General features: G+C 66.7%; 1 protein-coding gene across 1 annotated transcript; it reads left to right on the forward strand.

Annotated features, from left to right (window-relative positions):
- Positions 1-36: 36 nt before the first annotated feature.
- Positions 37-10,301, forward strand: WDR97 (WD repeat domain 97). The gene is given in 23 exon segments (XM_084907131.1): positions 37-278; positions 402-532; positions 693-1,327; positions 1,407-1,528; positions 1,716-2,406; positions 3,263-3,405; positions 3,497-3,733; positions 4,513-4,603; positions 4,827-4,959; positions 5,058-5,447; positions 5,592-5,741; positions 5,822-6,058; positions 6,138-6,263; positions 6,361-6,444; positions 6,556-6,891; positions 6,893-7,006; positions 7,093-7,560; positions 7,640-7,837; positions 7,933-8,054; positions 8,326-8,488; positions 8,715-9,206; positions 9,491-9,866; positions 9,982-10,301. Coding segments are annotated over 23 exon segments (5,811 nt in total). The 5' UTR covers positions 37-109; the 3' UTR covers positions 10,185-10,301.
- Positions 10,302-10,937: the final 636 nt, after the last annotated feature.

A 10,937-nucleotide genomic window follows, 5' to 3' on the forward strand; every position in this document is an offset into this window, starting at 1 on the left:
GCTCTGTGTGGATGGGGGCGGGGCCTGCGCGGGGGCGGGGCCCCGTCCCCTGGTATCCTAGCAACAGCCCGCAGGGGCTGTTAAGCCGCCTGGACCGGAGGCCGCCAAAATGGAGACGGAGGTGTCCGAAGCAAGCGACCGGTTTTCGATGGAAGACAACCCCTTTTCGGTGGAAAGCAGCCTCTTTTCCATGGAGGGCAACTTCCTGACTCTGGAACCCGACCTCTACGACTCGGACAGCGACGACGTCCCGGACCCCGGGCTGCTGGAGGAGAAGGGTGAGCCGGCCGGGCCGCCCTCCGGCGGCTTCGGCGGGGACGCAGGGCGCCCCTGAAGGTGCCGGCCGCCCGCGGCCTCCTGCGGCGGGGCCGGGCCACACTGACGCCCCCGCCGGCCCGCAGAGCTGTCCTTCGCGAAGCTGGCCCCGCACCTCTTCATGCGGGGCGCCTGGAGGAAGACCTCCACCCCCAAGGCCCGCGCCCGCCAGCTGTGGAGGCTGCTGCGCCGAAGCCGGCACAGCTTCCTGGAGAAGGTGCGCCCGGCCCACGCCGTCCGCCCGGGGGCCTGTCCCCCGGCCCGGCGGCTCCCCGGGGTCCTCAGCGGGGTCCCCGCCAGCCCTCTCGGCGCCCCTGGGGGCGGGGGCACCTTCCCACCCCGCGGACTGACGGCCTGCCCCGCCTGCCGTCCCGCAGGAGAAGAAGTCCCAGATGCGCGTGGCCCGCCTGACGCACGGCCTGGAGCCGCTGCGCCGCCTGCAGGTGGCGGCCGGGCTGTGCTCCGTGGCGCAGGACCCGGTGGGGAGGTGCTTCGTGGTGCTGGACGGGGCGGGCCGCCTGCACCTGCACCGGCAGGACGGCTGGGGGCTCGGCACGCTGCAGGCCCCCGTGGCGCTCACGGGGCTGGCGGCCCTGCCGGGCCCGCTGGGCTCCGTGAGCCGCTTCGTGGGCTGGGGCCCCGCGGGGCTGGCCCTCCTGAAGCCGGACCTCAGCCTGCTGTGGCTGAGCGGGCCCAGCGCGGGCAGGCCGCTCCGCCGCCGCCGCCAGCCCGCCTGCTGCCTGCCGGTGCCGGCCCTGGGCCTGCTGCTGGTGGCGGAGGCGGGCGGCGGCCTGGCGCTCTGGAAGTTCCGCCTGGGGGGTCGCCGCCTGTCGCCCTGCGGGCCCTCGCTGCAGCCTCAGCCAAGCTCCAAGGCCGAGCTCACGCGCCTGGCCCTGGGGCCCCTGTCTCCCAACGCCGCCCTGCACTGCTTTGCGGCCTACGGCTCGGCCGTGCTCACCTTGGACCTGCAGGCCTGGGCGGTCATAGACGTGCGCCAGGATCTGCACAAAACGTGAGGGGGGCCCGGGGAGGGGGGCGCAGGGGCGCAGAGGCTCCGGGAGGCCACGCTGAGCCCCCGGGCCTCCCCCCAGCACCATCTCCGACCTGGTGTACTGCGGGGAGATGGAGGCCATGGTGACCGCGTCCCGAGACAGCACGGTGAAGGTGTGGGGGGCGGACTGGCAGATCCGGATGGTGTTCGTGGGCCACACAGGTACACCCCGCCCGCCCGCCCGCCCGCCCCCGTGGCTCCCGGCCCTCCTCTCTCCACCCAGCCGAGAGCGCTCTGCGCTGGAGGAACCTCGGCCGTCCCTGGCCCGGCGTCTCTCTCTGTCGAACCCGAGCTGGTACTTTCCCATCTCTCCATCCCGGGGCACCGAGTGACGCGCGCCCTCCCGCAGGCCCGGTGACGGCCCTGGCCGTGCTCCCCAGCACGACCCTGGTGCTGTCCGCCTCCCAGGATGGGACGCTCCGCACGTGGGACCTGCAGGCGGTGGCCCAGGTGGGCGAAGTGGTGCTGAACTGCTGGGACCAGGGCGCGCAGCCCGAGAGCGTGCACTGCCTGCTGGCGCCCGCCGGGCCCGGCTGGCCGGTGCTCTCGCTGCGCGCGGGCAGCGTGGAGCTGTGGAGCCTGCGCGAGCTGTACTCGCTGCTGGCGCAGCTGTCCGCGCCCGTCCTGCACCTGCACATGGCGCCCGAGCTGCCCCTGTCCACGCACCTGCCCGCCCGCCTCGTGTGCGCCTGCGCCGACGGCTCCGTCTACCTGGTGAGCCCCGACACCGGGCGCATCGTGACGGCGCTGCTGCTGGGGCCCGAGGACCGCGCCGCCGCCGTGGCCTACTGCCTGCCGCGCGAGGTGCTGTGGCTGCTGACGCGCGCCGGGCACCTGGTGCGCGCCAACGCGCTGTGCAGCCCCATGCGCGTGCTGCTGCGCGTGGGCCCGCGGCCGCACCCCGCGCCCCGGCCCTGCTGCCTGCACCTCTACAGCCACCTCACCGACCCCAGCAGCGCCTTCACCAGCTGGGAGATGGTGTGCCAACACCGGGGGGAGCTGGGCCGCAGCAACGTGCAAACCTTGAAGGACAAGAACAGGTAGGTGTGCCCGGCCGGCCGGCGTGGCTCAGCGGTTGAGCGTTGACCCAGGAGGAACCAAGAGGTCGCAGGTTCCATTCCCCCGTCAGGACACACAGGCCCGGGTTGCGGGCTGGTTCCCCTGTGGGGGGCGTGCAGGAGGCAGCCTGTCCATGATTCCCTTTCGTTGATTTTTCTCCCTCTCCCTCTACACAACCAATAAAAACATGGCGGTTTTTTTGTGGGTTTTTTTTTTTTTTTTTTAAAGAATGTATATTAAAAGGTAAGAACAGCCCTAATCAGTGTGGCTCAGTGGATAGAGCGTCAGCCTGTGGACTGAAAGGTCCAGGGTTTGATTTCCAGTCAAGGGCATGTACCATGGTTGCAGGCACAGCCCCAGTGCGGGGGAGGTGTGCAGGAGGCAGCTGGTTGATGTTTCTGACTCTATCCCTCTCCCTTCCTCTCTGTAAAAAATTAATAAAATATATACATATACATATACATACATATATATATATATACATACATATTTAATCTAAAAAAAATTTTTTTTTTAAAGAAAGAGCCCTGACCGATTTGGCTCAGTGGATAGAGCGTTGGCCTGCAGACTCAAGGGTCTCAGATTCAATTCCGGTCAAGGGCATGTACCTTGGTTGCAGGCACATCCCCAGTGGGGGTTGTGCAGGAGGCGGATGATCGATGTTTCTCTCTCATCGATGTTTCTGACTATCTCTCCCTCTCCCTTCTTCTCTGTAAAAAATCAATAAAATATTTTCTTAAAATAAATTTTAAAAAGAGAAAGAAAGGAACAGGCAGGTGTGGGAGCCGGCGGGGCTGGCGGCCTGCGGGCCGTGCCGACGGGCTGCGCGGCCGGCAGGTACCTGCCCGTGGTGGGCCACACGGACGGCACCCTGTCGGTGCTCAACTGGCAAACGTCGGCGCGCGCCTTCCACACGGAGGCGCACAGCCCGGGCCCGGTCACCGCCATCGCCTCCACCTGGAGCAGCATCGTGTCCTCCGGTCAGTACCCGCTCCCGCTCCCCTCCCCGGGCGGCCATCCCCTTCCCCGCACAAAGGCCCAGCGCCGGCTCCGCCCGCCGCCCGCCCGCAGGCGCGGACCTGACGGTGAAGCTGTGGCGCGTGTTCCCCTACTCGGAGGAGAGCCTGAGCCTGCTGCGCACCTTCTCCTGCTGCCACCCCGCGCTGGCGCTGTGCGCGCTCGGCAGGACCCTCATGGTGGCCTTCGAGGACCCCGACAGCGCCACCTACGGGCTGGTGCACTTTGACCTGCAGCACAGCCAGCGCTTCGACCACCGGCCCCAGGACGACCACCTGGACCACATCACTGGTGAGGGGGCGGGGCCGGGGGTGGTGCTTTTTATATATATATTTTTAAAAAAAATTTTTTTTAAATATACTTTATTGATTTTACACAGAGAGGAATTGAGAGGGACAGAGAGTTAGAAACGTCGATGAGAGAGAAACACCGACCAGCTGCCTCTTGCACACCCCCCAATGGGGATGTGCCCGCTACCAAGGTACATGCCCCTGACCGGAATCGAACCCGGGACCTTTAAATCCGCAGTCCAACGCTCTATCCACTGAGCCAAACCGGTCCCAGCTAAATATATATATTTTAAATTGATTTCATGTCCTAAGTGGTTTGGCTCAGTGGATAGAGCGTCGGTCTGCAGACTGGAGGGTCCTGGGTTTGATTCCAAGCAAGGGCATGTACCCTAGTTGCAGGCACATCCCCAGTGGGAGGTGTGCAGGAGACAGCTGATTGGTGTTCCTCTCCCATCGGTGTTTCTAACTCTCTATCCCTCTCCCTTTCTCTCTGAAAAAAAAAAAAAAAAAAAATCAATAAAATATATTTTTTAAAGAATAAAAATAAATAAATTGATTTCACAAGAGGCAGAGAGGGGGAGAGGGAGATAGGAACATCCATGATGAGAGAGAATTATTGATCGGCTGCCTCCTGCACCCCCCAACTGGGGATGGAGCCTGCAACCGGGCATGTGCCCTTGACCCGAATCAAACCAGGGACCCTTCAGTCTGCAGGCTCTATCTACTGAGCCACACCGGCCAGGGCTGGCCCTGATTCTTGACTCCGAGCCTCGCCCCCAGGCCTGTGCTGCTGCCCCACGCTCAAGCTGTACGCCTCCTCCAGCCTGGATTGCACCATCCGGATCTGGACCTCGGATAACCACCTGCTGCGGTGGGCTGGGCCCTGAGGCCCGAGGGAGGGAGGGGGGAGCGAGGGGGGAGGAAGAGGGAGGAAGGGAAGGCCCGGCTGGGAGCCTGGGGGCAGCCAGCTGGGCTCCCCTTCCTCGCCCGCAGCGGAGTCTAGGGGCTGAACAGGGGACAGAGCCTCTGCCCCCCGCCCTGTACTTCCTGCTCTTTGGAGCAAGGCTGGCCTCCTGCCCTGGCCCCCCCTGTAGCCTCCTGCAGCTGAACGGAGCGCCTCAGGCTCTGACCTTCTCCAGCAACAATGGGGACCTGGTGCTGGCCCTGGGCTCCCGCCTCTGCCTGGTATCCCACAAGCTCTACCTGCCCACGACCTACCTGGTGAAGGTGCGCGGGGAGCCGGGCGGCCGGGCCGGCGGGCAGGCAGGCGGGGCTCCTCTGCACCAGCCTCCCGGCCGGCGGCTCCAGCTCCTTCCCCTGCTCAGAACCTGTGCCAGGAGGCCCTCGACATGCTGGACGACCCACCCCTGCCGCTCACGCTGACCAGCCTGGAGTCGCTGACCTCCGTCCAGCTGCAGAGGCTGACCAGCCTCCACGCGGCGAGCAGTTTCTGGACAGCCGGCAAGCCCGCGGAGCCAGCCTGGAGGCTCCCCGCCAGCTGCCCTGGCCCAAGGTCTGGCTGCATGCCCCCTGTCGCGGCCCTGGCACCCCCCTGCGGTCCCCTGCGCCCCCTCCGGGGCCCGGCCACCCTCCTGAACGACTGCCCGGCCTCCGTGCAGCCCGCTCAGTGCTCCCCCGTCGTCTCTGTCTGCAGCTCGGCCTCGTCCTTCCTCGAACGCGGGCCGGCGGTGCCTCAGCAGCCGCTCTCGAAGGAGGTGGGGTGGGTCCTGTGCCCCTCCCCGCCCCGAGGCCCAGGCTTGGGCCGCTCCCCTGGGGCAGGCCTGGGATCCCTGTGGTTCTCTGGGTAGCACATGGCAAGACTCTGGGAAGAATGGGCTGACCTCTGACCCCCGCCCCAGGACCTGAAACCCATATTTGCCCGGGACAAAGACCTTCAGGAGCTGAGGCGGGGCCAGGTGGTGCCCGCGGCCCGGCCCCCGCTCACCTGGCCGCAGCAGCTGGAGGCCTTCGACAACTACCTGTATCTGATCTACGGCCCGTCCCTGCTGGTGGGTGGGTGCCTCCCCGGCCCAGCCCCATCCTCCTTCCTGGGCCTGTGACACCAGCCCCGCCCGGCCTGCACCCCCAGGGCCTGCACCCCAAGACAGACTCCCAGCAGTGGACCAGCGTGGCCGCCGTCGCGGAGAAGAGCGGGGGTCTGCCGAGTGCCATCCCGAGTCTGGTGAAGGCGGGGGTCTGCATTGACTCCCCCAAAACGCTGCCCCCGCGGGACTGGGGGGCCCTGAGCCTGGGCGTCGCCCACCCTCCCCACGGCGTCTCGCCCATCCCACCCGCCCACAAGCAGGTCCACAGCAGGGCATCCCAGGTGAGGCCTCCCCGCCCCGCCGCCCCTCGGCCCCGCCGGCAGGGCCCCGCCCCCCGCCCTGACTCCTCCCCTGCCCCAGCTGCTGGCCCGCTCCTCCCTGAGCTCCTACCTGGGCCTCAGCGTGGACCTGCGGCTGCAGTCGGAGCGGCTCCTGGCAGAGAGGCCCAAGGCCCCACAGCCACTGTCTCGCTACAGGAAGGAGAGGGTGAGGGGCTGGCCAGGTGGGGTGCTGCCCGCCCAGGGCAGAGCTGCAGGGGGGCACGGAGCGCCCGCCCGGCTCTGAGCCCCTGGCCCGCCCCCAGGTCCCGCTGCTGGAGGAACGGCGGCCCAAGGAGCTGCTCTCTAACCTCAGGGGCTTCTTTCCTGCCTCAATTGAGCACTTCAAGGTGAGACACACATACACACACACACCCCCGAGGCCCTCCCTGCAGGAGTCACCGCTATGTGCTCCCCCTCCGCTCTCTTTATAAAAAAATGTGTCTTTGTATTGACTTCAGAGAGGGAGAGAGAGACAGGAACATCGTGATGAGAGAGAATGGTGGATCGGCTGCCTCCTGCACGGCCCACCCTGGGGACCGAGCCTGGCACCCTCCCATCTGCAGGCCGGCGCTCTATCCACTGAGCCGCACCGGCCGGGGCTTCCCCGATTCCTGAAGGCTCTCCACCTGTCCGTGTGTTGTGTTGGGGGGAGGGGCGTTCAGCGCATGGAGACCTGGCAGGAAGCTGGGCAGGTGGCAGGCACCCGGCCCGGCCTGGCCCGGCCCGGCCCTGGAACAGGGCAGAATTCGGGTCCTCGCCCGCCAGGCCGCACTGTCCCCCTAGAACCTGCCGAGGCCCGTCAACTTCCCAGGCTGGATCCCCAACTCCGCGGTGCTGCAGCAGCTGTGGCTGCCCCAGGAGGTCAGCGGCCTGGGCGCCCTCCCTCAGCTCGAGGACGGAAGCTCTGAGGCAAGGGCTGGGGCCGGGCCCGCCCTGCAGGCAGGGGAGGGGGGTGCCACTCGTGCCCGTGGCTAGCGGTGGCGTCCCCTCTGCAGCCAGGGGGCAGCCAGGAGGACCTGTGGCTGCTGCGGGCCAGGCGTGTCCTCACCCGGAGCCAGGTCGGGCGGTCAGGCGAGGAGGAGGACGAGGACCTGGGCCTGGACTGGAGCCTGGACTGGAGCTTGGACTACCAGAGCCCCTCCCCGGAGGGCTCCCCGGAGCCGGCCCCCGAGAAGCAGCCGGCGTCCTGGCTGAACCTCCTCAGGCAGATGAGAGCCGCCGAGGAGGCGCAGCCCTCCGAGGTCACCACGCCCCTGCTCAGGGCCGCCGTCCAGAGGTTCCAGGGCCTGATCCGGAGGCGCGCCCGGGACAGCATCAGCAGGACCGGGACCTTTCTGCGCCGCCACCGGTACCAGCGCGGGCACTCATTGTGGGAGGTGCGCTACGGGCATGTGCCCCGGTTCCTGCGCTTCTTCGTCATCCAGAACTGGTTCAAGAAGCTGTTCCCCCTCTTCACCCTGGAGGTTTGGGGGGCTGACGGGGGCGGGGCTCTGGGTGGGAGGGGGCGGGGCGCGGGGCGGGGCCTCAGCGCGGTCCTTGCAGGCGTACCCCGAGCTGGGCACGGTGGACGGCCTGGCGCTGGCGTTCATGGACCTGCTGAAGGAGGTCTCCTGGGAGGACCGCGTGCACATCCTGCGGGCGCTGCAGAGGCTGCTGCCCGAGATGAGCAGAAGCCTCTACAAGAAGCTGCAGGGGATCATCAAGTACCTGCTCAACATGGACCAGCCCCCCGACCTCCAGGTCCGCCCCGACCTTACCCCCCCCCCCCCGGCCCCCGCCCCGCCCCGCCCCGCCCCCTCCAGGCCCCAGACTGACCCTCGGCCTGTGGGGCTCAGGAGACCACCCAGAAGCACTTCGTGATGCTGGCCCTGCAGCTGCAGCTGGCCTGCTCCCTGGAGTCCCGCGAGGTGGTGCTGGAGCTCATGTCCTACCTGCTCTACTCGCCCGCCTCCTGCCGGTGAGGCCGCCCACCGCCCGCCCCCCTCCGCCCCCTCCTCCCTCCTCCACCCTCCGCCCTTCACCGCCCTCCTCCCTCCTCCGCCCCCCTCCGCCATCCGTCCCCCTCCGCCCCCCTCCAACCCCTCCGCCCCCCTCCGCCTCCCTCCGCCCCCCTCCGCCCTCCTCCCTTTGCCCTCCTCCCTCCGCCCTCCGCCCTCCCGCAGCCCACAGGGGTGGGAGGCGGGAGCTGGGGGACACGGGGACTGGGATGAGCCGCCGCCCTGTCCCAGGCCCGAGCTCCAGAAGCTGCTGGACGGGCTGGGCCTCCAGGACCCGGAGGGCGTCCTGTTCAGGGAGATGATGACCTGGGTGCCCGACCTGGACCTGCACTGCAAGGCCATGCTGCGCCGCTGCTGCTCCGAGAAGCTGGAGGAGATGATCCACGTCCTGGAGGTGGGGGGGTGGGTTAGGGGGTAAGGGGGGTCCTGCCCTCCGCCCTCCGCCTTCCCCCAGGGGCAGGGGAGAGCCAGGGGCCTGGCCTTGCTCTGGATCCACGCCCCGTCCTCCCGTCCGCCTCTCGGATCTCCTGCTCCTTCCTGGGAGGGAGTCTGCAGCGGGTCCGCCGTCCGGGAGCAGCACCCCCACCCGCCGCCCCCGCCCCGCCCCGCCCCGCCCGCAGGTAGAAGACTTGCAGCCGTCGGTGGCCAGGCTGTCGGACGTGCTGCCCAAGGTCTCCGAGACGGCGCTGTCGCAGGTCCTCTCGGAGCCCCTCGCCCTCCTCTCGGTGCCGCCCTCGCCCGCCCGCTCCTCCACGCTCTCCGTGTCCTGGACGCCCTCGCAGCTGGTGCTGCGCCGGGGGCAGGGCCCCGCCGCCCCGGAGCCCCCGGCGCGCCCCCGCCGCTCGCGCCGCACGCTGTCCGAGAGCCTGGTGCCCTTCTGCACCGTGCCCGACATCTACGTGCGCTCCTCCGCGCCCGACGCGCTGCTCGAGCGCCCGCTGCCGCTGGAGCAGACCGAGTGGTCGCGGTCCAAGGTCCTGGACCTGGGGCCCATCGACGCGCTCAACTTGTTCTGCGAGCTGAAGCGGAGGAGCTACCTGCAGGAGGAGGCCTGGGCCCTGCGGACGCCCCGGGTGCCGCCCAACGCCGTGGCGCCGCCGCCCCGCCGTCACGTGTGAGTGCGCCGCGCGGAGGGCGCCGGGCTCCCCGCGGGTGTGTGTGTGTGTGTGTGTGTGTGTGTGTGTGTGTGTGTGTGTGTGTGGCTGGGGGCCTGGCTCAGTCAAACCCATCTTCCTTTTTATTTTACTTTATTTTAAATATATCTTATTGATTTTTTACAGAGAGGAAAGGAGAGAGAGTTAGAAACATGGGTGAGAGAGAAACATCTATCAGCTGCCTCCTGCATACCCCCTCCTGGGGATGTGCCCTCAACCAAGATACATGCCCTTGACCGGAATCGAACCCGGGACGCTTCAGTCCGCAGGCTGATGCTCTATCCACTGAGCCGAACCGGTCTGAGCACTATTTTTATTTATTTTTTAATATATTTTTATTGATTTCAGAGAGGGAGAGAGAGAAACACCTCAATGATGAGAGAGAATCATCGATTGGCTGCCTCCCGTACGCCCCCGATTGGGCATCAAGTCTGAAACCCCCAAGGCATGTCCCTCTTGACTGGAGTCGAACCTGGGTCCCTGCAGCCAGCAGGCCGACGCTCTATCCACTGAGCAACCCCAGCCAGGGCTCACACCCACCTTCTTACCGCCCTAGGCTTGACCCCATTCTCAGGCTCCAGGAGACCAAGCACCGAAGATCTAGAATGAGACTGAGGGGTGAGTGGGGACAGGGGTAGAGATTGGACCCTGAGCTCCACCCCACCCCCACCCCAGCCTGGGCCCCCCGGGGCCTCAGCCTCCCCCCAAGGCCTCACCGCCCCGATGACTCCAGGCCAGCTGCTGGCCCGGCACCGGGAGGGCCTCGCCCTCGACGGCTCCCTCCGGACGCTGAAGCTGCCGCTGCCTCGGGTGGAACTGCGGCCGTTCCCCCTGGACTGGCCCCGGCCCGCCCGCCCGCTGCCGCCCCTGCTCCTGCAGCCGCCACTGCGGCGCTACTTCCTGCCCGACCTCGCAGACCCAGACTTCTTCGACTGACCCCGTTCCCAGCCCGCCCCTGCCCTCCAGCGGGGGGACAGGACACAGCTCCCCACGGGGCTGTCCGCCCCTGGCCAAGACGGGGAACTGGAATAAAATCCGGACAGAAAACTGGATGCCGAGACCGTCTTTGGGGGCCCCCAGGCGGGCAGGGAGGTCTGGCTGGTGGAGCAGGTGGGACAGGGGCGGGGTGGTGGTCAGCCCCGGGTGGGCCGGACCTGTGTGGGTTCCTCCCTGCTCAGGCATCAGCTGACATTTCTCTATCAGTTACTGAGGGCAAGAAGGGAGGGCGGGCTACCAGCCAGTGGTGGCCAGGTGTTCTGGGGGAAGGAGAGGGTCTGGGTGGCCACCCAAGGTACATGCCCTTGACCGGAATCGAACCTGGGGCCCTTCAGTCCACAGGCTGGCACTCTATCCACTGAGTCAAACCAGTTTTTGCCTTTAAAAAAAAAATATATATATATATATATATATATATATATATATATATATATTTTTTATTTCAGAGAGGAAGGAAGAGATAGAAACATCAATGATGAGAATCATTGACCGCCTGCCTCCCACAGGCCCCACACTGGGGATCGAGCCACAACCCTGGCATGTACCCTGTCCGGGAATCAAACTGTGACCTCCTGTTCATAGGTCGACGCTCAGCCCCTGAGCCAGGCGGGCCGGGCAGGGGCTGTGGTCCTTGGCTGCAGGTGAAGCCGGGAGTGGTTGGCATGTGGTTCCCTTCAGGCTAAGAAGGAAGAG

Source organism: Pipistrellus hanaki (assembly GCF_964339955.1).
Source record: "Pipistrellus hanaki genome assembly, contig: scaffold_41, whole genome shotgun sequence".
Lineage (NCBI taxonomy): Eukaryota > Metazoa > Chordata > Mammalia > Chiroptera > Vespertilionidae > Pipistrellus > Pipistrellus hanaki.